At 44.8% G+C, this 27310-nt stretch overlaps 1 protein-coding gene across 2 annotated transcripts in view; it reads left to right on the top strand.

Annotated features, from left to right (window-relative positions):
• Positions 1-27310, top strand: part of LOC142023220 (sphingosine-1-phosphate transporter SPNS2-like) — a 172780-nt gene that overhangs the window by 129005 nt on the left and 16465 nt on the right. Inside the window, exons 7-12 of one of the 2 annotated variants that reach the window (XR_012648168.1) lie at positions 99-251; positions 1878-2067; positions 6842-6907; positions 15664-15762; positions 26031-26194; positions 26801-26883. Coding sequence is in view for 1 of the 2 variants with exons in the window: in XM_075013966.1 (XP_074870067.1) it covers positions 99-251; positions 1878-2067; positions 6842-6907; positions 15664-15762; positions 26031-26194 (672 nt within the window). In the remaining variant the exon portion in view is untranslated. The remainder of the gene's footprint in view (positions 1-98; positions 252-1877; positions 2068-6841; positions 6908-15663; positions 15763-26030; positions 26195-26800; positions 26884-27310) is intronic. The other variant, XM_075013966.1, reaches the window with a different exon arrangement.

Genomic DNA, 27310 nt, shown 5'->3' on the forward strand with positions numbered 1-27310 from the left:
CCCCTTGGCTCTTATTCCTTCAGGGTTTTCCTAAAGCTGAAGCTGAAGTTCTGGTGCTAAAACGTCCCAATGGGTTTTTCTCTCTTCCATTTCCACAGCCGCAGCTATGTGTTCTCATCACTGGCCACCTCAGCCGTCTCCTTTGCCACGGGGGCGCTGGGCATGTGGATCCCCCTCTACCTTTATAGGGCACAAGTTGTTCAGAAAACTGTAGAGACCTGCACTTTCCAGCCCTGCAGCACCAAGGACAGGTAAGGCTCATCCCTAACCCTAGAGGGACTTTCCTACTGCAGATGACAGTCGAACTTGTAGAACTTGCCACTAAAAGAATTAAATCCATTTATGAGGATCCCTGTAACTGCCTGGGGCCTTTTGCAATAATGGTAGGAAACACTGGGGTTTATGTTCAGAAGCGATTCTTCATTGCTGCAGCTGATCGCTTCCTGGCTACTGGACCTGAATCGGTAGTGAAGCCCAAATCCCAGGCAAATGAGAACAGGGAAGAAAACTGGCTTTGTTGCTTAGGCACAGGACTGAAAATTTAGAATGAAAATGGATTTCTTTTCAAAAACATTGCTCTTTTAATTTTTAAATATGATTGAAAATTTTGATCAGCTTTTGTTAACATTCTTGACGTGTGCCAGGAAATCTTCAATGGCCTCAAGTACATCTTTAGCTAATTTTGCATTAAATTACCTAATTTCCCCAAAAAAACTGGGAAGAAGGATGCTTTGAAAATTGGAGTTTCCCTTCGATGGAACCCTGTCTGCATGGCTAGCTTGGAACTCAAAAGTAGCACTTTCAACGCTCCTGGTGGCTGTCGTTATGCAAATGAGTTGTTGAACATTCATACCAATGCCTTATTAGCATTTGACTCACTTCATTTACATGCCCCTTCCGAAAGGGAAGGGCATGTATAGACGTAGCCCAGAAGTTACAGCTATCTGAGCATATCCGCAGAATGAATGACGAATGAAAAGTTAAGATCCTGCTATTCAGCATAACGGATGGTTTGAATAGGAGAGGAAGATCCCCACAGAGAATGGGTAGATGATATAGCAGAAACTAAGCCACTCAGCACGGGACAGGGAAAGATAGAAGAAAATAGTGAGGGAGGCCTTGGACACCAACGGGCGCTGAGCCCATGGTTGCTGTTGACGATGATATTTTTTTTACTTGCCTTCTGTTTTTTTGTTTGGGGGGTGGGGAGGTTTGAGCCAGTAGGGTGCAGTACTGGCTCAAGTAGTTACTCTGCCCCGCCAGTGTGGCCCCAGCTAATATGACTTTGTGATGTTGTGCAGAGGATGCCATTTTGGTTTTTTATACACACCAGAAGAGCATTGTGCTGCGTCCTGATCCCCCTGGCCCATGTTCAGACTACAAGCATTTCTCCACAGCCATACCAGCTAGAGTGCCCCACCCCACCCCACCCCACCCAATCAAATGAATCTCAGGAGCTGGGGCTTTCAGAATAGCGTCAAATATCAATGAGATTTTCAGTTGAATCACAAGGATTGGCAGCTTGAAGAATTTGCCTTGCTGTGCAGCTGCATAAGGCAGGCTTGGTCAAGTGCACTTTGCATGAAATTCACTGCTGCACAGATTGCCAGCTTGAAGAGCCCATGCTCCTCCAAAGTCCCAGTTAGTCCTAGAGTCCTTTGAGCTGGGCTGCATTGCACCTAGTGTGACTTTCTTTCCTTCAAGGAGAGGGAGCTTAAAACTGACAGCAACAAGCATGTATTTGTGAAACCCATAAAGCCAAAGTGTGAAGTTCAGATCTCCTCAGCCTGCATTTTCCCAGCTGGTCTGTGAGTAAAGCTTGTGCACTAAGTGTGTAAGTGAACAAATAGTCCTCTCTCCCTATTTTGTTTTAATAGTTTGATCTTCGGAGCAATCACGTGCTTCACTGGCTTTCTGGGTGTGATCACAGGGGCTGGGGCAACCAAATGGTGCCGGTTAAAAACCCAGCGAGCTGACCCACTGGTCTGTGCCGTCGGCATGCTGGGGTCAGCCATCTTCATCTGTCTGATCTTCGTTGCTGCCAAGAGCAGCATTGTGGGAGCCTATGTAAGTATGGTGCATTCACTGAATATTCTGGGTGCTGTTCTTCCATGCAATGGGGCTTAAGCACTAGTTCACACATGCCTCTGTTCTGCTAGATCCTCTTTCTTTTGCATGCTACCATCTCAGCATTGTCCTGCTGTGTTTGGGAGCACAATGCCATTGTACCATTTTCACCTTTCCCATCAAAATCTCACCAGTGAGAGCTGTAGGTTAGATATAGGGATTTAGCTGATGTGCAAAAATCCAGTTTCCCTCTTTTGTTCTGCTTTACCCAGGTGAGAGCATTGCTTTAGTCCAAAATGCCAGTCCCAGGAAATGCCAGTCACTTTTGTTATTAAAGTTCTGTAGTTACAGTATAGTTAAATTTCACTTCCACTGCAGCTGTCCTTTTTGAAACCTGTAATGACCATTTAATTCAGGAGACCAGACAATTGCCTGCATGTCTGAGAATAATGGAACAGATACTGTATATTATTATCTGTTTGTGTTACCGTAAGGTCTGAGAGCCCTGGTAATGAACTGCAATTCATGGTGCTAAGCTCTGTGCACACACAGACCAAAAAGATGGCCCTTGCCCAAAGAGGTTATAACTCAATTGTGAGACAACAGGTGGATACAGGTAAAGGGGATACAAGGAAATGCACAATGAAAAAGCTAGCAAGGGGGTAGTAAGTACCAGTCATGCAGTCTGCTGGGCAGGTGGATGAATTAGAGGTGATTCTAGAGGGAGACGTGTGTGATTGTTAGATGTGGTTGGGAGTTTTTCAGCAAATGTTATTTTTTTCATTGGAAAATGCTAATTTGGTAAAACTGAAACTTTGCCCAGAGATGCTCCACGATGGTAGTCAAGAATTATTCAGATTTCAGTCTAGCCCAGGGGTCAGCAACCAAAATAGCAAGGAGTGCCATTTTTTTTTCTTTTTGCAAATTCTGTTAAAAGCTCCATAATTCAAAAGCCACAATGCATATGAATATGAGATGGTCCTTAATAAATAAAGTCAAACCATATTTTTGTAACCCCTCTTTTAAGAACAGCGCTCACACAATGATTGGAACGCAATACATGTTTTCTGCAGGACGTTCACAAACTTTTTACATATTGTTTCCTCACACTTTACATGTGTTTGTACCACTGTCTTCCTGACTTTCACTCCTGACCCCACTTTAATCATGCCAATTTTACTTCCCATTAAATTTCAGTTTTCTTTCTTAAAATGCATGTTGCCCTTCCCAGCAGGAATGCCACAAGCTTCCTTTTCCTTTTCAAAAGCAAAGCTTTATTACAACACTATCAAAAAACAGATACAGTCTTTGCTCACAAAAGCTTATGCTCCAAAATATCCGTTAGTCTATAAGGTGCCACAGGACCCTCCGTTGCTGTTACAGATCCAGACTAACATGGCTACCCCTCTGATACTAGATACAGTATCATATCCCACAACACACTGCCCATTTTAAAGGGGGAGTTATCCAATGTTTTGATATCACGTATTATTTGCTATTTAGATGAGTTGTTCATTGTTGGGCTTTGAGATGCTCACTGTTCATCGAAAATAGTCAGAACTGGTTTTTTTTTACTGTGCAATTACAGCGTCGGGAGCCACAAAGTCCTTAAAGAGCTCCATGCAGCTCCGGAGCTGCAGATTGCAGACCTCTGGTCTAGCCAGTAGCCTGGGGGTAGGGAGGTAAAGCTGTGTACTTGCCCCGGAGGTGGGAGACCCAATTTCAAGTCTCTCCTCTGAATCAGATAGATCAGAAATTTGAATGTAGGTATTGCTCATCCCAAGTGCCGATAGGTCCCACATTCCAGGGAAGTGCCCTTGCCTGCAGAGTGGGTGGATGTCTTATTTCTTCCTTGTTTGAAAGGCTCTATTTCCATTCTGGTACAGAATAAAAACAAATGTGGAATTATCTGAGTGTTTTGCAAAGTGGAATTCATGTGTTCTGGCTGGTACACAGCAATTGCAATCTAGCTATAACTGTGATTAAGTGGGGCCAGGTACACCTCAGGGGGCTCAAAACCCTCTCACACAGAACCCTTTGTTTCCTTTCTGTCTTCTTTCCGTACAGTATGCAGGCTGCCCAAAGGGAGGGACTCTTATTGCAATCCAGTGCCAAGTCTGGATCTTGTTTTTTAACACAGGAGAATGGAAGTCCTTCACAGAGGAACAGTTCCCCAGTTATTTTAAATCTTAAAGCCCCTGTGTTTTTATAGAATCATAGAATCCTAGGGCTGGAAGGGGCCTTAGGAGGTCAGTTATGCAGGACAGAGATATTAGTTTTGTTCTTTAAAGGGATTGGTTAGGGGGGTGGGAGTAGGGAAACTTCAGAAAATCAACAGGTTGCTTTTCCTGACCAGAATGTAGTCAATACGGACATCTAGGGCTCGATCTTAAATGAAGCAAACAAAAAGTAGCACTACAATGTGCTGTCTAGGAAGATGTTGAGCCAGTAGGTTAATTGGCTCTTTTTGTGTGTGCTGCTTTGCTTGTCATTAGGTATAGGAAATTCTGAGAAGAGTGTGTTTGTTTTTTTTTACCCCACTCTGCCTGCTTATTAAGTCAGAAAGAAATCCAGACCAATGGCTTCACAGCCTGCCCTAGCATAAACTTTTGGTTCAGAGAGCAGCAGAAAAATGACCACATCAGAATGCGACAGAGAAGGCTGTTCAGGGTTGACAACACTCTACATTTTCCTTCATTGCTAGCTGGCTCTAAATAAAGTTACTTGTCACCTGTTTCTGTCTGCGTCACCTCATCATCCCTATTCCCAGCAGCAACAGAATGATCAGCATTCGGGGATCCTGAACCAGCAAACAGTGAAAGCAAATGGCATGGCCACATCAGAACTACTAGGGAGGAATGACATGTTCCACCCCAAACATGTATGTCTAACGCAAACCAGAGAAATTAACCTAGTTGATTCCAGTGGGGCTGTGGCTAAATATCTCTTTTGTTCCCTCTCCAAGACCATCAGAATTCACGGGGACTGTACATTCAGTGTACTTCAGAAGTATTCCCTATACATACTTAAGGCACTTTCAGCCCAAAAATGAATTATACCCCATTTGAGTGTAATGAGGTCAAGGAGTGAGGAAGAAGAAATGATGCAGATAGAAGTGGAATAGGTAACCAGACCTGAGGGGAAACTGAAGAAGCAAATTAAAAATAAACTGAGGGGTTGAATCTCCAGAACTGTTAGTCCATCTGCATCCACCATGATGGATGTCAGGAGAAACGTCTCTTTTAGATGGAATATCAAAAATTGGGTGCTATTACAAAGCCAAATAAGCCACTGAGGTGGCATGTTGTGACACTCACGGCATTTCTTCATCCCAAGACTCTCAGTATGGTGTGCACTTTGCAGACTGTGTGGTTAGCAGATTTTGAAGATGGATGGATTTTTTTGCATGTTTGTCTATTTACTTTTTGAACAATTAGACGTGTACCTCTGTTAGCCCAAATGTCTTTGAAACCTCAGACTTCTATTGAATTGAGCCATATCATCTTACAAGCATGGTAGTAAAGCACAAGGTTTGAGGTTGAAAGGAGGAATGAATCCCCATTTAAGGCATTTCACTTTTATTTTTAGCAGCAACAAAGGGTCCTGTGGCACCTTATAGACTAACAGAAAAGCTTTGAGCATGAGCTTTCGTGAGCACAGACTCACTTCATCAGATGCTGGTCTTGGAAATCTGCAGGGCGAGGTATAAATAAGTCAGAGCAAGGGTGGGGATAACAAGGTTAGCTCAGTCTGCAAGGGTGAGGATTACTACCAGCAGTTGAGTAGTAAGTAGTAAGTCTCACCCTTGCTGACTGAGTTAACCTTGTTATCCCCACCCCTGTTCTGGCTTGTTTATACCTGGCCCTGCAGATTTCCAAGACCGGCATCTGATGAAGTGAGTCTGTGCTCACGAAAGCTCATGCTCAAAGCTTTTCTGTTAGTCTATAAGGTGCCACAGGACCCTTCGTTGCTGTTACAGATCCAGACTAACACGGCTACTCTCCGATACTTTTATTTTTAGGGTGCTCAAAACGACGAGGCATTCTTTGGGAATAACTTAATTACTCTTGTCAATGCTCAGCAAGAGGCCAAGGACTGAATTAGCTATAGAGATTAATGCTCCAGTTCTAACCAGCTTGTGCCATGTATTTTGGTGAATGGGGCAGCGCTTAAGCATGTACTTAAAGTACTGTGTGCTTTGGTGCATTGAGGCCTGAACTATATTATGACTGATTCCTAGACGTATATTCTCTCCAGGGGCCTAATATTATAGTGAGTGAATCTTGCTCTGATAACACCTGTTCTGTGGTTAGAGAAATCCATTCCCACTTTTAATACTTGACCAAACTGCTAGTGAACAACTGACTTCTGTGTCCCAAGCAGTTGCATTTAACACAAGCTTTGTTTCTTTTCTGACTGGGTCTTTGTAAGTTCATATTTTGAAGCCATGTGGCCTACACACGTTGACTTCTCATGTTAATCTGTCGTGGAAGGTGTCAGCCTTTTGTGTAACTGTTCTCTAGATTGTAAACAATGTTTGCTGAAGGAGACATGAGCCAAGCTCTCCGAGTTCAGATAAAAATCAATATATTTGTAATGGGGTCTGTTCTGAACATTAACCAGGGACTTATTGTAAGCAGAAGCCTTGGAAGATGTTTGAAACAAACCAACAATTTAGGAAGGTTTGTGGCAAATGTTCTCCCCTCACTCACACTTGCCCTGTTGAATTTCATGTGACTAAATCTTGTCCTTTGTTTGTATTTTGTTATGACAGATTTGCATCTTTATTGGCGAAACTCTTCTGTTTTCAAACTGGGCGATCACAGCTGACATACTAATGGTGAGTCTGTGCAGTTAAATCATTTTCTTCATGGTGGTTGGGGGCTTGGAACAGCTTTTCAGATGGTAAAGGACAGCTGGTGGGTGCTCATGTGTCACTTTAAAAGCCTCGTGCCAGCTCCAGCCTGTTTTTCTTTTTCTGCTGGGGTGGGTCAGGGTGGGAGAGGACAGCAGGACATCCTCCTGTATCTTCCTTTGAATGTCAGTCAGTGAAACCTCCATAGAATTCACTGGTGCCCTGAAATCCTAAGCAGTTGTGTGTGGAGTTTGGAGAGCTCAGGAATAGGCTGCCCATTGGCCAGTTTTGCCATCAGAATTACCACTGGCTTTGCTCAGTAAGAGGAAGTCACCCCCTACACATGCACAAAGCCAGCCATCTGCATCTGTGTGACCAAGTGCCAGGAACCCAGCTATTCTTCTCGCTCTCGCGCACGCTCTCGCTCACACACACACACACACACACACACACACACACACACACACACACAAAGATGTTGTGAACCGTGTCCCTTATTTTCAGGCACCGTGGCTCTGATAGCTGCCATGGGCCTCACGGCAAGGTGAAAGCGTGGCCCAGCTGTGTGCCCCAGAAGGAGCAGGCCAAGACTGGAAGAGGCAGGGCCAAGAACAATTAGCTCTCAGGGCACCCAGACTGCAGCACTGTGCTCCCCCCTGTACTCCTTCCCAGCCGCGCACACCTGGAGCAGCACAACTGCAGCAGTTCAGAGGGGCAGTTGGGACAGCTGGAGCTCTGAGCCCCTTTGAAATGCCAGGCCTGAAGGGCAACTGCCCTCTCTCCTGCCACCCCACTTCCACTGCCTCATCAATTCAAGGCTTTTTCACATCAGAGTGTACGATATTACAGGCTGAACCTCTCTTGTCTGGCACTGTCAAGACCTGACCGGTACCAGAGCAGAGAATTTGTCAGACCACAGGAAGTCAATATTGTCTAGCAGCATTACCAACACTTGCACTTTTACTTACTGGGCTCTTAGAAGACTTTTAGGGGTAAAGTACAGCTAAACAACAACACAGAACACTGGGAGCTGGGACTGGTGACTGAGAACAAACTCTATGGCACCACAGGAAACTTGGCCACATCCATGATTATTGTAGTCTGGCTAACTAAAATCGTTCTGGAGTACAGATGTCGATGGATGAGAGAGTTCCAGATTACAGAGGTTCAAACTATAATACATCAGATAACTCTGTAGTTTAAAACACTTTTAACTGTTTTGTGGGTTCTTTTGTTTTTAGCACAAAAATAGAAATTTCTTCTATATTTAGTATTTTATGATTATGGTAACACTAGGTGCTCCATCTGTGGACCAGAGCCCCGTAATGCTAGATGTTGTGTGAACCCAAAACAAATGCTTATGGATATCTATCTAAGGTACTTTTGTAGTCTCTATCACTGTAGTACCTAAGCACCTCACAGTCTATTATTGTATTTACCCTCTCATGCTCTTGTAAGGCAGGGCAGTGGTGTTATCCATCCCCATTTTACAGGTGGGCACATGAGGTACAGAGAGAGTAGTTAACTTGTCCGGGTCACACAGGAAGCAGGGATTTGAATCTAGGTCTCCGAGGCCCCAGATGAGTGTTCTAATCATTGGATCGTCCTTATTCCTCTAAGTGTTTTGTGCTAAATCACAGGCTCCCAGCTCCCTCCCTCTTTAACTCCTGAGAATTTTGCTTTGATTTAAATGGGAATGTAGAATCCTGCAGCTTCTGAATAGATTTTTTTCTGGTGTCTGCAGTCTGCCTTGTATGACTGGATCTTTGTATTGCTTGATTTTTCGCAGAGACATTGCTGTAGTCCAAAGCATTGTCTCAGTGCAAACCAAGGCAAAACAAACAAACACAAACAAAACCCCTCACAACAAATGAATATAAAATAATTTCTAAGTTCCAGTTGAAAAGCAAAACAGACAAAATGCTTGAGTGAAGCATAGAAAAGAGAACATACAAGAAGATCAAAAATTATTTTAATAACTTTAATAATGAAATGAACAATCATGTCCCTGCTTTGTACATTATTGGTAGACAAATGCGAACATCCATGTAGAATTTGTAGATCAATGCTGGCCCATGAATTGAAGAAATGGTCTGAAGTGCATTTATATTACACACACACCCCTCCTAGAACTGGAAGAGACCTCGGGAGGTTATTTAGTGCCAGTCCCCTGCCCTCTTGGCAGGACCAAGCACCATCCCTGACGTCTATGTGCCCCAATCCCTTAATGGCCTCCTCAGGGATTGAACTCACAACCCTGGGTTTAGCAGGCCAATGCTCAAACCACTGACATATGGGTCTTGAAGAGTTATTTCCTCAATCAGTAAGTGAGAGATTGTAACCATGTTTTATCAGACAGCAGAGGGGTGGGTAAATGCTCCAGCTGGGATTCACTTTGAACAACAGCCAGTGGAAATTAATTGGCAACATGTTTATTTGGTGGACTAGAAAGAGCACTTTGCAGGTCTGTTGTGACTTCAGTCTGTGGATCTCCCAGCATTTAAGACGTTAATGACACGAGATTCCCAGCTCTTCCTGTACATAAATATTGTTAGCTTCTTAACCCAGGTTGCAACCTGCACCAGGAAGACGAAGTGCACAAGTTTCCAAGAGCTCTCAGGGTTAGCTAAACTTAGCTGCCGTTGAAGTCAATGGGAATTTTATCCTGACTTCAGTGGGAGCAAAATTAGGCCAGTGCTGGGGGCTTTTAGAAATCTCACCGAAGTGCCTTAGCCAAGATCAGTCAAGGTTAGCAAATCTCATGACTGCTTAGGGGCCTCATCTTGCAGGTTGTTAAGCAGCTTCCTAGACTTTGAAGGACCGGATTTCAGTATCCTCATGTTTACTTAGGCTACATCTGCACAACTCCGGAAGATCAACCCCCTCAGGATCTAGTAGGGGTGCATAAAATTGACCTCTCAGGGGTCGCAGTCGACCCCTGTACTCCTCGAAAGATGCAAGGGGTTAAGGAGGTCAATGAGAGAAAATCTCCTGTTGACCTTCCCCAGTATGGACAGCCAAGTTAGCCGAGCGCAGATATGTCGATTGCTATAGCTCGAATTGCGTATCTCCGGTTGACTTACTTTGCCTAGTGTAGACGTAGCCAAGGTATCTTAATATTGAAATGTTAGCTCTTGCTCCATGCCGTTGCTGCTCTTCCATTCTTGTGGACTTTTTTGTGATCCCAGTTCCTTGGGTGAGGTCTGTCCTGCAAACAACCCTCATGAATTGGATGTACTGAAGAATGTAGATTGTTGTCTCAGAGCCCAAAAGGCTATTTATTCTAAATGCAGATTAACACAAAACAGGTCATTTTCCCAGCACCACCATCTACAAGTTGCATCTCTGACACAGGAGCCCTAAATTGGGCTTTAGCTCTGAGGCATTAGTAGTTAAACTGAGCAAGGACAGGACTTTTGTCTGGGAAGCGCAGTTCTGCCAGCTCCACAGGGGCAGTAGAACGTCAGTAATAGAACCACAGCCTTTCTGAGCTTCTATTTTCAGAGGTGAGGCTCACCCCAGAGCCGCTTTGTCAGCCTCCCTGGACATCCTGTGTGATGCGTGCTGCCCAACCTGGAGCCAGGGCAATCCCACAATCTTCCTCTTGGCTGATGTGGCTGTTCCATCTCCAGCTTCCGCGGGGACATTCCAGCTAACCAGGCTGCACATGGTTTAAATTTACCTCTATTTTAATATCAGAATCCCAGTTCAGATCTTTAATTTACTGCTATCTTCCCTAAGACAGTAGCTAAGGTTTGCTACCAGCTATTTCTGCTCTGTCAAAATATAATCTCCTTTAAGTGGGAATGACTGTTCCTCTCTCCCTCCCCAACAATATTTAAGAGAGGAAAAATGATCCCATATTTCATTTTGTTGCTGTGTTGTACTTGTGTCACTAGGATTTCAAGCTAGACATGCAAATGTATTTGACATTATAAAGTCTGTCTGGTTTCAGCCCTCAATTTAATTAGTTCATTACTGAAAATCTTACTTGTAGTTGTATTGCTATTTGCAATGCTTTGTTTTATTAAAAGAACAATTAATGGTCAAAATCCAGTTCACTGAGACATGGATCTGTATTTGTCTGCCCAAATCAATTTACCGCTATTCATTTATCAGTCTAATGCCTTTACATTGCTCTTTGGCTGGAAGAGGATCACCTCATGGCTAAAGCATAGGACTTTGAGTCAAAGTTGGGTTTCATTCACCTGCTGTTTATAATAAATAAATGATCCCTCCCTTTGTCCTCCGGTGAACATGATTGTATCTTCTCAAAGTCACTCTTAGAGCAGTTCCCTGCAGCTCTGGTGCAAACTGGGTGAAGGTGGGTGAGCATTAGGAAGTTCTTTACAATCTGTGTCCTTCTCTAGGAATGGGGTACTGTGTTGCAGCCATGACTCCTGCCACCTATTGCTAGCTGTGGCATGGACTCACTGTGGGACCTACCACCAGACCCCTGTGTGGATGCAAAGTTAGGACAGGTTGGATGTCCCTGGCTCAGTACCCTTGGGACCTACGCTGTCTCAAATGAGGGATTTTGCTGGACAAGGGGAGACAATGTTCCCCTGCTCCCATTCGTGGTGTTGGCTGCCACTCCAGGCCACTGGGCTCCAATTTCAGTCTGGCAGGGCTCCCAGCTGCTGGCCCAATATGGCTGCCAGCCTGGCTAGTACTTCCCCACCCCAGTGGGGGCTCCCGGCTGTGGCTTCCCAGTGGGTGCTTGCCTCATGATCCTAAGTGGGGCTTCCTCCCCAGCCCCTGCTGCCAGGTCCAAAACCTCAGGTGAGGCTCCTTCCCATGCCCCCGCTGCTTGCTTCCTGGCCCTGAGCAAGGCTCCCTCTCTAGCTCCCACTGCCTGCTCCATGGCCCTGGGTGGGGCTCCCCCTAGCCCCTGCCTCTGGCTCCCAGGCCCCAGCTCCTTCCTTCCCCTGATCTCATCACCAGCTTGCCAGCCCTGACCACCGCCTCAGGCTTCCTCCACAGCCGTGGCTCCCTGGCTCTGTCTGGCTTCCTGGCCATGGACAGTCTTGCTCCTGCCCCTGGCCCAGCCAGAGCATCAACAGCTTCCTGGGCCCTTGCCAGCCTGGCTGCAGCTGCCTGGCCCTAACCAGAGCTCCCAGCCACCAGTTTCATAGTCGGCCCCCGCTCACGGCCACCAGCACTCTCTGGTCAAGCAACATCCAGGGTCCTGTTGGACTATGAATGTTTCCGGGTCAGAGCCTCCTGGATTTTAGAGGTTCAATCTGTATCTGTATCTGCAAAAATGACCCACAGATATCCACATCCACAGATATGAATACCTGTGGACATAAAGCAGGTATCCACAAATGTGCGGGGTTCTAGATACAAAATTTGTGTCCGCATCCATAACTGCAAAAATGAGACATGGATATCCTTATCCACTTCCGCAGACACAGATATCCATGGATATAAAGTGGTTATTTGGAGGACTCTTATCTATTATAGGTCTTGCTTCCCCAGTTTACCTACCTGTAAAATGGGAGTAGCGCCTCTTTCTGTCACAGGAGTTCAGTGAGGTTCAGTGTGTGTTTGACTCCTGGGATAGAAGCCTGTGTGTTATCATTGTGACCAGGGTGTTGTGTGGGAGCAGATTAAGCTTTGTGTTCTTCTGGCCTCAGGAGTGTAATGTCTAAATAGCACACTGCAAATCTGTCCCAGCCAAGATGAGAGAACCCTCTGGTGTTCCTGAGGTATCAGTGGCAAAATTGCAAGACAAGGGGTAACAGTTTCCCAAGTGCCCAAGTCCTGTCTGACCTACCATTTCTAAAATCAAATCATGTCCCTCATGAAGTCTGTTTGCTGTAGGCTCTGCTTGTCTATGGGGCCTTAAAAGTTTTCGCCTGTCATGTGATTAACTCTTCAGAAACCAGAGGGATAGTGACTGCACCTTCCCACCTAAATGATGCTTCATTTAAACAAAGCAGCCCCCTTCCTCCTGAGCGAGGGAGAGGTTTGTTACAGTGCAACTATTATCTCTCTAAAACCCAGGGTAAATAAATTAGTGAAAGAGGCAAAGTCGTTCCTAGGATAACTCCATGGTGGGGTTCCATCAGGGCTGGAGAGGCAGATCAGCAAATGCACCATGCTAGGAAAGGGTTCAGAAAAGCGCTTCAAGAATGATTTGAGGTCTAGGAAAACAATGGCTGATCGTAAATAGATTATGTGCAGTCTGTGTAGGGTATGTCCATACCAAGTTTTGTCAACAAAACTTACTTTTGACACTCAACTATGAACACAACAGAAGTCGCCAGAAGTTGCTCCTTCTATTGACAAATCATGTCTACAGTGGGGCATCATCCTAGGCAGACTTTCCAGATCTGAAGAAGTGGGACATTTTGTTAGTGTTTAAGGTGCTACAGGACTGCTTGTTTGCTTTGTGAAGATCCAGACGATCAGGGCTGCCTCTCTCAGACTGTGTGAGCAATGCACTGAGAGGTATGTATCCCACAGTGCAGTGCTGTGGGAGGGCGGAGCTGATCACGGCTTGGGATTCCCTCCAAGTTGTCCCACAGCCCTGTCAGCTGCTGGGAGCAATGTCATGAGTGGCTCTGGGAGCTTTCCTTGCTGAGGATGTCAGTCACACAGCAGCCTCTCTCCCTCCCTCTGCAGCAGCAGTTTGGCTGCTGCTGTGTTCCTGTTAGAGGGCAGAACAGGAGTACTCCAATGATGTGCTCTTTGTTCCCCCAAACAGAGCAGCACACTCAGCTGTCCAGTGCGTCCATCAGGGAAGGCATTGTGGGATAGTGGGGGAAGACAGTTCTACTGACAAAACAAGCAGCAGTGTTTATGCTGGCTTTTATCAACAGTAAAGGGAGGAGAAAAGAAAAAAAGTCTCTCATAGGGTGGAAGGTTTTTTTGTCACCAAAACCAGGCATTTTTCTCAACCAAAGTCGCTTTGCAGTGTGTTGCTCTCGCTGTTTTCTACCATAAAGGCAGTTTTTGTTGACAAAACTTTGTAGTTTAGGCGAAGCCTTTAGCTTATCAAAAAGAAGGTTACCAGATCTGCAAGAATCAGCTTGGGAAGAGATTTCTGGAAGGAGAGACTGGGCTTTAATTCAAAGCAAAAGACACAGCTAGATTGAGGAGCTAGAAACCGAAGTGTGACAAATTCAGGTGGAGGGATGTGGTGGCTCATCATCACTTGAAATCTTTCCATCCTGACTGGATCTCCCTCTAAAAGAGATGCTCTAGCTGAGTGGTTCTCAATCTGTTTATTGTTGTCAGCTGCAGGTTGAGAACCAGCTCTCTTCATTGCCACCAAGCCCTATGCCCATCTGCCTGGCCTAGAGATCCCTCCACAGAGTGAGGCCAGGAGCAGAGCACAGGGATGGGTGGTAAGAGAGCGGGTGGCAGCGCTGACTCCAGACCAGCTGGGCCTCTCAACAGCTCAGACCCTGGCAGCCAGAACCCCAGATCCCACCACACCATTTGAGTGGCCTTTAGCACACAGCTGGGCTGCATGATGCGAACCACAGCTGTAGCTCAACCATAATTCATTGCTCTGATGCAGAAATTACTGGAAGAGGTTCTTTGTCCTGGGTTATATAGGAGGTCAGACGAAATCATTATAATGGTCCTTGCTGACCTTATGTCTGTTTCTATAATAAAACTTCATACATTTTTATCATTCTTTCACCTTCCTTTGTTTTCTGTGAGCTCCAACACAAGCCCAGGGAAATACCATTCACGTTCTCAATTGGCAATGCTGAGTAATGTTGATCTTGCTTAACAAAACAGTGGCAGGAAGTCATATCCTGTTATAAGCTATGTCTACACTAGACATAGCAGTCCACCACTGACACGCAATTTTAGCTACACAATTGGCATAACTGCTATGGCTGTCCACATGGAAGAAGATCGACAGGAGCGTTTCTCCTGTCGACCTTCCTTAATCTTCGATGCTGGCGAGGAGTTCTGAGGTAGACTTTGACCCCGGAAATCCTGGATCAGTCTTCCGCGGCTCTGTAGACCTAGGCATAGTATAAAAGTTACTTACTTGTTCCCATAACATAAGAACTAGGGGTCACCAAATGAAATTAATGGGTAGCAGGTTTCAACTAACAAAAGGAAGTTTTCCTTCACACACAGCACGGTTGGCCTCTGGAACTTCTTACCAGAGGATGTTGTGAAGACCAGGACTTCAACAGGCTTCAAAGAAGAACTAGATAAATTCATGGAGGTTAGGTCCATGAATGGCTATTGTCCAGGGTAGGAATGGTGTCCCTAGCCTCTGCTTGCCAGAGGCTGAAAATGGAAGACAGGAAAAGGAGCACTTGATTGCCTGTTTTAACAACTCCCTCTGGGGCATCTGGCATTGGCCACTGTTGGAAAACAGGATACTGGGTTAGATGGACCTTTAGTCTGACCCAGTGTGGCTGTCCTTATAGGAGTGCAGAGTAATGGGAAACCTTTTTCATATTCCACAAAGGACTTATTTTCAAGCACTTTACTTAATGAGTCACTGTTGCCTTTTGTGATCTTAAACAAAACTCCCTGACAAAATAATAATACTAAAGTAAGACCATTAGAGCTGGGAATGTGTTGCTCTTTATAATGTTACTAAAAGGTTATCATTTAAAATAGCAAAAATAGCTGCATTATTTGTTGTTTGTCCATTGGCCTTTGCTGTGTTGCATACCACTTAGAAAAAATGCTGACCATGGTCCCTGCAGGTCAGTTACTTCACTTCCTTTGTGTATTTTGTTCCCTCTCCCTTGCAGTATGTGGTTATCCCGACACGACGTGCCACTGCAGTGGCTTTGCAGAGCTTCACTTCACACCTCCTGGGAGATGCTGGCAGCCCTTACCTGATCGGATTTGTAAGTGCGTGCTGTGGGGTTGAGCACGAGGGGGTGTGTGTGCATGAAGGAAACCACCTTGTGTTTATCGACAGACCTAGAACCACACGATCAGTAACATTGCAAAAACACACACACGCCTCACATACACACACAACCCTCTCTCTCTTCCTTTCTGCAATGTGAGTCCAGTGGGACCAGTTCTGGGAAGGTAGTTAGCACTCTCAATCCATCCAGTACAAGGAACTGGTAATGGGCCCATCACAGCGTCTAGGCAAACGCCAAGAAGGGAGACAGCCAGGGCTAATGTGACGTGGACATTTCTGCTAGAAATTAGATGGAGGGAGAGCCTATGTGTCAGTGTATGTAAGTATCTAGTCTCATTGGCCTAGATCTCCGGGAAGTGTGGCTATGGTAAGACCAGAATTCTGGTCTGGCAAGGCAGTGTGCTGGGGTGTCTCTTACTGTTGTTATTATGTCTTTTTTATAATGCAATAGCACTTGGGACTCTCAGTCATAGTGCAGGCCCTCCACTGAGCTGGGTGCTGTATAAACAGAGAACCCAAAAAAAGCCAGTCCCTATAATCTGAAAATTTTCCCCTTTGAAAACATTCACACACAGAAGAATTTGGTACCTAGTTAACTCCTGGTGCACCAGAGCATGGTGGTATATTTTCCCAAACTCCCTTTTCTTTGTTTTAACCAGCCCCATCTGTCTTTTTTAGCTGTGTTGTTGGAATGAATAAGAAATGCCTCTGAGTGTGTATATATTCCTGTTTTCTCTGGGGTGGATTTCAGTATTTACATGAGCATCAGTTTTTCTGGGTACACTGACATAGTCCTTTAACTCAGGGAAATCCAGTGTGGACTGGTCCCTTGCTGTCAGTTTCAAGGCTATGCTTGCACTTTCTCATGCTCTTAGGGCTGTCAGTCTCTTCCAAGCTGAGCACAACCAGGGCTTCCTTCCTTCATCCTCACTGCTGCTTCCAGGCATGGGGGTGACAGTGATCAGGGGTTTATAGCAGACTCTTGCCTTTGATCTGCAAGGGAATCTCCATGCACTGACACAAGCTGTCCACAGTGCTCATGCATTGCTCCTGCTAGAATTCCTCCTCCTCTTAGCACAGGGGCCACCCCCATGACGGGTTGAAACATTGGTTATCTGGCAAGCTTTGCAGTTTGAGGAGTAGGTGTTGAGAGTGCCGGGGTCCAGCTCAACCAGGCCAGACTTGTCTCCTGCATGGGGCTGGTGGTCATACTTCACTGTCTGTCATGCTGACCTGTCACTTCTGGATCACCCCGGGGGTTCTAGTGGGCAGGGACTCAGGAGATCTGATTCCTAGCTCTGCCTCTGGCCAGCCAAATGATCTTTGGCTAGTCACTTGCTCTTTCTGGTGCTTCTACTTCCTATCTGTAAAATGGGGATAAGGATATGGCAACCTTTGTAAAATGCTTTGAGATCTACCATGAAAACGTTATATAACAGCTACTATTATTGTCCCTCAGTATTACACCACAGGGTTGTTATACAGGATTATTAAACAGAAAAAGGGAAAGCTGCTGTCTGAAATGTATGCCCCTGAATCACCTGGAAATTGTGATCACAAAACCATCTCTGTAGGGCTGGTTAATGAGGAATTTTGTTAAGATCTCCAGTGAATTTCTGCACACTCAGTGCTCAAATACACTTGTTCCCCTTGGACTGACTTTAAAATTCTCGCAGTGCTTAAGCGTGCTGTTTGCTGGAGATCCCTGAACATCATGTCTTGTGCTAATGTTCTTGAGCTATTCTTTCATAGCCTTTGGGATGGCTCCAGAAATCAGTGGGATCCTCTTACTTCCAGTCTTCCAAAGTGTTTCATTGTGAAGCAAAATGCTTCACACTTTGCTATTTTTTTTTGTTTATGTTTCTGCTGGTGTGGTAATATAAGTTAACATGTTTTCTTCTGCAGCTAATACGTCCAGTGTGTTTGCCTGCACTATTTAGGCCAGGCCTATGCCGTCACTTACTTCAGTATAACTTATGCCTTCTGACAGGTGTGACTAAGGCTATGTCAACACTTGCTAGGAATGTCGATGGCTGCTACGCAGTTTTAGGTATGCCAATTGCATACCTAAAATCAATTTTGCAGCTGTTGACATCGGTCCCTGTCTTCACTGCAGAATGTCGACAGGAGAGCTCCTCCCGCTGACATTCCTTAATACTTGCAGCTCCCAAGGAGTTCTGGGTTCGACATCGTTCCCCAGAAGATCGAACCTAAGTGATCTTCCACAGCTAGTGTACACCTAACCCATAGCTAGGTCTGCACTAGGGAAAGTGAACAGATTGCAGGTACACAATTCTGTCTATGGCAATGGTGTGCCTAGAATCGACATATCTGCAATTGACTTACCTGGCATCCTCAGTAAAGGAGGTCAATGGGAGATTTTTTTCCCATTGACCTCCCTTACATCTTGTGAGACCCCAGTAGGTCAATTTTATGCATCCCTACCAGATGCGCAAAATGGAATCCTGCAAGATTGACACTTCACAGGTCGATCTTCCAGGCTAATGTAAACATTGCCTTAGACATCTTATCTCAGTTATGCCAACCCAAGTGCTGATGTGGACGGTGCTATGTTGGCTGGTGAGCTTTTCCCTGACATAGGCACCACTTCTTGAAGAGGTGGTTTGACTCTCCCAGTGTAGCATGTCTTATCAGAGCCACCACATCAGTGCACCTGATGTGGCAGGTTTAGTGCAGACCAATCCTTGTTTCCTTCATTCTCAGCCAGCCAGGCTCCTGCCTGCATGTAACAAATACTCTATCATCTTTTCCTTTTCAGAACCCATTCTTCAACTTGGGGAACGATTCTGTCAGTCAGTATTGGTTTGGATGTAATGAACCCTCAAGGACTGTACTTTTGCATGAGTCTCTTTATTAATCTTTGCTCATTTGTGAGTTTGGTCTCTCTCCACCAATGTCCACACATTATTTTCTGTGTAAATATTTCAAGTCTTTCTTTGCTGATTTACATTCTTCTTTTATTTCTGCTTTCTTGGATTGCCATGCACATTCAGCCATCCCTTGTTATTACAACCCAAAGATCTCTTACTCTACCTGAGTCCTCATATATTTTGACAGTGTATTCTTCATTGGCAGTTGCTTCCCCTACAGTTCCCTTTCCTCCATCGTGTTGTGGGCTGTACATCCTACATACTTCTTGAGTGATTGCCATTACTCCATGCTTTGCTAAAAGCATTTTTGGTCAGCTGTCAAATTTTTTCTTTTCTTTTTGATTCCACCTGTACAGTCCAGCAGCGTGCTGCTGGGATGGCTCACATATTAATGACTTGGATACGTTCTTGGAGTTTTATTCCTTAAAATAATTCCTATTTTTCTGTAATATTCTTTCCTCTCTGCTTCTTTTACTTCCTTATGTTGTAAATCCAGCAATTCCCTGATTCCAAGGTATTTGTAGGGCCCATGCTGAGCAATATCTTGCTAGTGCCTTTATGAACGTATGCCGTCTGATTGTACCAGTTTACCCAATGCATCGTTAGCCAAGCCGCCCAACGGAGACTTTCCTACAAGTCACCAATCTCTCTGTCCCCTTTCCTCTGTATATAACAAATGGGCAACTGGTGGCTCTGTGCTAATATGAGAACAACAATTTATCTTACAGATCATCTGTGGCAGCAGAGATGTTGCTATCCCCAACAGCACTGGTGATAAGGAATCCCCCTGAAACATTTCTTTGGAGAGCTGGTTGTTAATTTGACTTCAGACCAATGCATCCTGAAGGTGGTGTGTCATACCCCTACTGTGGGCATTGGCTTTCAGGATTCCACCACAGCCCTCTCATGTAGACTACCCCTTCCCCTCTGTCATCCAATAGGAACAGCTTCCTGTAGCACGAATGGCTGCTCCTACTGCTGACTTTATTTCACCTCTGGGACTCTGCACACCCCCTCATTTTGGAGCCCCCAAGCCTGGCATTCTGGGACCCACAGGCATGTTGATTTTCAATGCTGGAGCTTCATTTGCCTGGCTGGCAGAAGACAGCAATGTCTGCATCAGGCTCATTGCCCATCTTGCCCCAAAACAGAGGACTGCAGTTACTAAAATGTAGGTCACCTCATCATCAATTGTAGACAAGTCTGAGCTGCTTTGTTACTTTAAAAGAGCTTTGTGAGGCTCTGAATAGTTCCTGGAAAAAATTTAGCCACAAACCTGTCACTTCTCACCTCCCACCCCTGCCCCAAGTCCATTATTTGAGTGGGCTGATAAGCTGGATCTAATGAGCTACTTAAATAGCAAAAATGTTAATGACTTTCCTTTAACAAGTAGTTAACAGAACAGTGTTAATTATCATGGGTGCTGAGTTGCAGGGAGCTAGAGCAGCACTAAATCAGCAATATAGCTAAGGAAAATCAGAGTAACTGCAATGTTTGGGATATTACTTTGATGAAAATTATCATTGGGGGATGTAGGTTTTTTAGGCTTTTTGGCTGGGTTTGATGTGGCCTCTTTGCAGGTTAATTTTTGAAGAGCTTTCTGGATTCTTAGCTGCGCACATGAATATTTGTAAATACAGATGGAAGGTCACTTTGTGGTGGAACTGTGTGTACAGGTCTATCACACAAATCAAGAGAGCTGTTTTGGGGTTTAGCTGCACATGAAAGTTAATCTGGAACAGGATAAAGGATTAATGCCAAGTGTGAATGCTTTGGTTTTGGGGTAAGAGCTTGGTATTCCAGGATAGCTGGGAAAACAGCATAGCTGTTCGTGATTAACTCCCTCTGTGGATGCTTTGATTCTATAACAAAAGTGCCTAATGACAAGTTAATTTCATCCAGTGTGGAAGAGGATTACTCTGAACTACATTCACACCCATCTTTAATCTTTACATTCACACCCTATCTTAATCCGAATTAATTTCCCAATGTAGAAAAGCTCCAAAAGTGCCTTATTCCAAATTAGATTAATCCACTGCATTGAACTAATTCAGAATAAAACAGCTTTGTTCCAGAATAAGAATATTGCCATGTGGAATTAATCAGGGCACAATTTCACTCCGGGGAAGATCAAACTTCCGGAGGTTGATTTAGTGTGCCTAGTAGGGACTCACTAAATTGAACTCATAGGGCGCTCCCGTCAGCACACCTGCCTCTTGCAAGGAATAAGGGAACTTGATTGGCACATTTGCTACTGTTGATGGGACCTCTCACACTGGAGGTGGAGCAGAAGCTCGAATTAAGGTATGTGGAGTCCAGCCATGTAATTAACATAGCTGAATTGCGTATTTTAAGTCCATTTTCCTGTTTAGTGTAGACCTGGCCTCCAAAAGTATTCCAGAATAACTTCTCTTATAGACTTACCATGGATGTAAAATCCTAGCGGAGCCAAGCCTGGGCCACTTCTTATCTCAGAATTAACACTTTACATCCATGGTTTCTCTGGCCTGTATTCATGGCAGTACAATGCCTCATGTCCATTGGGATTGCAGTCTCAATGTGAAAACACACCTTTACCTAGCAGTGAAGACAGCCATTAAGAAACAAACAAGGACCTTGGTTATTTTTGAGCTTGACCCCTCCTGTTGTAAAAAGTTGTGGGGGAGGGTTTCCCCAAGAGGTGTGTAATCCAGAGGATTTTTTTGAATTTAAAATGGCATCAGGGTCTAAATTCGCATCATAATGTGTTGGGGTTAAAGTCCATTGTCCTGTGATTTTCAGTCCAGAATGTGAAGGGACTATGATATATTGGTTGGCGTGTAGTTACTAATGATACAGTTTTTGTTCCCACGCTATGACTAGTGACAGGCAGGTGTCAAAATGGTGGTGGGACAGTAGAAGGGGAACAAGTGTGGGGAGGCCATGTTGGTAATTGTTAGTCAAAGATAATTTCAGGGTAACAAGCCTGAAATGACATGTCATCTGACAATGCCCAGTGGATAGCATTGGGAGGTGGGAGATGAAGGTTGTAAATGGTGATTTGACAGAAGCTTTCAACTTCCTGAAGTGGGGCTCTAAAGAGGATGAAGAGAGGCTGTTCTCAGTGGTGACAGATGGCAGAACAAGGAGCAATGGTCTGAAGTTAAAGAGGGAGAGAAGTAGGTTGGATATTAGGAAAAGCTATTTCACCAGGAGGGTGGTGAAGCAGTGGCATGCTAGAGAGGTGGTGAAATCTCCATCTCTAGATGTTTTCAAGTCATAACTTGACAAAGTCCTGGCTGGGATGATTTAGTTAGGTTTGGTCCTGCTTTGGGCTGGGGGCTGGACTTGATGACCTCCTGAGGTCCCTTCCAACCCTAGAATCCTGTGATTCTAATTGATAGGTGAAGCCTAAATTCTGATCCTGTCAGCTGTGTCAATTTGTCGTGTGCCTTGCACAAGTCACCTGATCATGTGGAGGACAATACCAGCCCACCCAGGAAAAGGGCTGTGGAGCTTTTGAGATAAAAGTGTCTTCTGAATGGCAAAGTGTTCACTGTTGCTATTATACATTGCGAGGCTGCTTCTATGGCAGCTGGGTATGCCACGGACCAATAACTACAAATTGAGTCTCTGTCTCCTGGCCTCCTACAGACTGTGTGCTGGGCTAATTGCCTGAGCTCTTCACGTGCTTGCCATGTAGTTATGTTTTTAAAAATGCCTCACAGACTAACTGCCACGGCATTTCCTTTTCAGTCTCAAGATAAACCTTTACAATAACTCCCAAATACACAGCCATGCAAAATATGTCACAGATCATGAAATCAGGTGTCCTGCCATGAAATCTGGCCTTCTGAGTGGTTTTACCCTCTACTATACAGATTTCATGGGGGATCACTAGGTTATTTTAGGACGGTCCTGGTATTGCCACCCTTACTTCTGCCCTGCCTGCAGAGCTGGGCAATTATAGATCAGTGGTTGCAATGTTGGTTGGGTGCCCAGCTCTGAAGGAAGCACCCCACCAGCAGCAGTGCAGCAGTAAGGGTGGCGAAACCATACCCATGTCATCCTTACTTCTGTGTTGCTGCTGGCAGTAGCTCTGCCTTCAGAGCTGGATTCTTGCCCAGCTGTGAAGGCAATGCTACTCCCAGCAGCTGCACAGAAGTATAGTGGCTGTGGTATTGCTCCCCTTACAATAACCTTGCAAACCTCTCTCCCTTCCACATATACACAGGCACAAACACCTCCTTTTTGGGTTAGCATCACTTACAACACCCTGACATTTCAGATTTAAATATCTGAAGTAATGAAATTTACCATTTGTAAAATCCTGTGACAATAAAATTGACAAAAATGGACTGTGAATTTGGCAGGGCCCTAACAAAAACTTCCCATATGGCAACTCTTCTGATTTCCTATGTGCCTATTATACATTGTTCAGCTGAAACAAAGCTCTCCATTAGAGGACCAAAAACCCCCCAGACACTTAAATCTCCTCCTTTTTAGGACAAGGAACAGGACCCAGGAGTTTGGCTAAAGAGCCTTAAGCCTGGTCTACACCTGCAACTTATGCGGAACTAGTGACATTGCTCAGAACTGTGAAAAGTTTCACACTGGGCCATGTAGTCAGTGTCACCTAATCTGCACTAGACAAAGGTAGGTTGATGGAAAAATGTTTCTGTTGACATAGCTACTGCCTTGTGGATTAATTGTGTCAGTGGAAGTACTCCTGTCCATGTAAGAGGCATTCGTACAGTGGCATAGCTATGGTATTCTACTACAGACATACCCTTAGATTTTGAATTTAAACCTTCTCTGTGAGTGTAGTTTTTACACTACTGGCAGTGGGCAGATTTTCATTCCCAGGCAGAGATCTTTTTCTGGGATGGGATGGGTACCTCTATCTGTTCTAATCTGACAATGGTTTCATTAGGGGCATCGGACCACATTCCCTTTTGTATATTTCTTGACATGTTTCTCTGTGGTAGACACCAATCTGAGAAGGTATCAGAAACAGTAAGACATTGAAACCAATGCTGCTGCCCCATTCATATAGGGTATCTAACTAGAAGACCTTTATAGCACTTAATGCTACAATTTCAGTGAAGTCCCCATATGTCCCCTATTTCTATGACTGTTCGTTTTGACTGGTCTCATCTGCAGAGTTGCCTCTTATAATGGCTCTTACCTGCTGCCTCTCTACATCAGGCTTCAGGGCTGTGAGTTGAGAATTCTCTCAGGGGACAGAATTTTCTCCCACTAGAATTAGTCAGTGTCTTTAAAATTTCAAACTTAAATGTCACTTACTGCTGTCAGTTTTTGTTTTATGCCAGCTGCTCTCATCACAGAGGAACCTTCTTCATTAGGTGAAGCTATTTGAAATGGGGTGTGGAAGAGGGAGTAGAGAAACCTCCTTGCACAACCTTCGTCTGTTCATAGAATTGAAATGTTTTTTTTAAAGATCTGTATGATCTCAGATAGTTTGGAAGAGTCGACTAGATCTTGGTGCAGGTTTCAGGTGGAGCATGCAGTACAAAATCCTTACGGTATTTGGGACGATTTTGCTATCTTTGTCAGCAGCATCAACCATAAAAAGGGTGTGTGTGTGTGTGTGAGAGAGAGAGAGAGAGAGAGAGAGAGAGTAAAGAAGTAGCAGCAGCTGCAGATTGAATGGGCACTGAGATCTGAGATTTAAATGCCTGTTTCCAGTGGATTACACTTCTTGCCATGTTAAAAGCTAATCTGACCAGCTAATGCTAAGATATGAGTAATGTTTTTCTATAGAAATATGTTACATAAAACTACATTTTAGCAACCAGACTTTCCAGAAGACTGGAATAAATAACATCGGTCTAAGTTGTATTTCTGTCTCCCTAGAGGCATGCAGGTTGTCATATAACTGTGCCATTTCAGTGCTGTTAAGTGTTGAAGGGTAGAATGTGGTTGGCTTAGTAGTACCACACAGTGTGTTATCAGTCCTAAAGGGAGACAATGCAGCCTGCAAATTCTGCTGGTCTCGATGTTAACTCATAAAAACACAGGCATGTTTTGGCGACATAGGGATTCAACAAGGTTTAGTGCTCTCAAGGCATAGTCCTAGAGTTACAGGCATCTCTCTCTCTATGAATGCCCTGTGGTACTGAGCGCTTCAGTCAGCAGTGGAAATTTTTGCTGCTGTCTCCTTGGCCACACAGAGTGTTAAGGCAATTTACCTAACATTTGTAGACTGGGACAAATATTTTACCTATCACTTTAGGTGATTCACGACCCCTGTTTACTTCTTCTTGTTCCTGATATCTCAGATGAAATATCCCTATTCATTATTTTGTCAAACCAATTTATCTTGTAATTGATTGGGTTGTAGATCTGCTAGCTGGAATATATTTACGTAAATATCTAATGCCTAGTCAACTAGCAACAACTTTCCCAAGTTCATGAACCAGATACTTACCAGCTTTAATGCGCTGTCCAACTTTAGTTCACAACCTCTGATTCAGGCCTCAGATCTTCCACCAGGCCCAGTGCCCAGGCGTGTACTCTCCCGCTTTCTGTCTCCTGCATTTAAGTCATGCCTCCCCTTTGGGAGAAGGAGGCAGGTGCTTAGACTGAAAGCTGTTTGGAGCAAAGCTCTTTGTTCGGTGATTGTGCAGCATGTGGCACAGTGGGTCCTTTTTCCAGGACTGGGGCCTACTAGGCATTACTGCAACACAAATAATGGGCACAAAATATAACAGAAGGGGAGAGAACAGGGTTCCCTACTTTCAGGAAAGTGCTCAGTGTCCATGAAAAGCAAATGGAATCATAGCTTTGACATTGTCCAAAAGCCCTGGGCCCCTAATACACATACAGAGTTAAGTTGCACAGAATTCAGTGTATCTGCTGCCGGATGATAGGCACTGCATAGTTATAACCAGCCCTTACAGAAGTCACTGCAGGGGCGTACTTCCCAGTGCTGCAGTGCAGACTTGCTGACAGCCTGTGTTAGGAGCACATAGATTAGTTGCTCACTCATTCGGACGGCAAAGCAGAGGGGTTGACGGTGGTTGGGGGAAGTGTGGGAATAATCCAGAGGAAGGCCAAGCGAGGTAAGAAAAAGAGAGCTCTTAGCATAACCCTTTTTGCAAGAGTCCAGAGGTTTCCTACATCAAGAATAATGGTGTGTACAGAGCCGGTGTCTGAAAGTGCTCAGAGGATACAAGATATTTAACAAATGGAACTGCCATGCTGAAAACTCAGCCCATGTGTTCAGCCAGTGGCTTTTTAAGGAAATCTGTTCCCTCACCTGTAATTGTGATAGATCATTTTCTGCATCATGCTGTGACTTGAGTTGTGGCTAACGTTGTTGGTTGGTTTCTTTGCCCCTCTCTCTTAGATCTCAGACCTGATACGACAAAGCACAAAGGAATCCCCACTCTGGGAGTTCCTCAGCCTGGGGTACGCGCTCATGCTCTGCCCATTTGTCGTTGTCCTTGGAGGGATGTTTTTCCTGGCCACAGCCCTCTTCTTTCTCAGTGACCGCGCCAAAGCTGAACAACAGTGAGTAGCTGGGCAACCAGGAATGTGGGAGGATGTGGGAGCACGTTATCTCATAGCACAGATACAATTGGCATGTTCCACCAAGCCCTTCATTAAAGGATGCAGCCACAGCTGGCACTGGGTAATGCTGGTTTTGCATCCTGTATAAGTTTCTGCTTTCGGGGTTCTCAACGCTGGGCTGCAGCTCCCTGGGGCTAGCGCCTGATTTCAGACTGTAGCCTCCTCTTGTTTTTTTTAATGTGTGGGTGGTAATTAGGGTGGAGCATTGCATGCTGGAAGTTGTAGTCTTCCAGGGCCACTTCTCTACATTAAAGAAAATGAACATGATCCACATTGTAGATCTCAGTATTCTGCTTTTGCCTCACCATTACAAAATTGGGCCACCTTTGCACTATGTGATATGTGAAATAGTCAAAAGGCGCAACTGAGAAAATGAAAATGAAAAATATTGAAGGGAGGGAGAGGAGATAATGTGTGTTTGCGTGTGTGTGTGCATGCATGCACGTACGTGCACACACATCTATAAATATCTGGTGTCACTCTGTAAGAGAGAGTCTTTCCTGGTTCCTAATTACAGCTTATAAAAAAAGGCTGCGTGTTTTTCAGTAAGGAAACCGATTCGGATCTCTTCACTGTTGGCAGCCACAGTAATTCAGAAGACGCTTCCACATGACACACTCAGTTTTGGGGTTAGTTTCTTTCTTGTAATCCTTGCAGAAGAATATGACTATTTGTGTATTACATTCATGTTGGGAATACTGGCGGTATCTGGGCTGGGTTTGCCTGAGAGTAGCCTTTGTATTGGCGCTGCTTATTAGGAAGTAGGTGATGTCAACTGTTCAGACACAGGCCCCATCCACATTAAGGAAACCGGCAGTGGTGCGCCTGCACTGAAGTAGACATGTTGGTGAGTGGCTCAGCTAGAACGTGGATAGAACAGTTACTATAAATCATGCCAAGCAAAGCAACATCTCTGCCGGGCCGTCTGCTGCGTTTTTCCACTTATTTCCCATGTTTAAAAATACTCTATTGTTCCTGAGTCATGCTCCCTCTTAAAATACTCTGCTGTCCTACAGTAATGGTGTTGCTTACTGCAATCTTTTGGCCCATTAGATA

The sequence above is a fragment of the Carettochelys insculpta genome, chromosome 19 (assembly GCF_033958435.1).
Source record: "Carettochelys insculpta isolate YL-2023 chromosome 19, ASM3395843v1, whole genome shotgun sequence".
Classification (NCBI taxonomy): Eukaryota; Metazoa; Chordata; order Testudines; family Carettochelyidae; genus Carettochelys; species Carettochelys insculpta.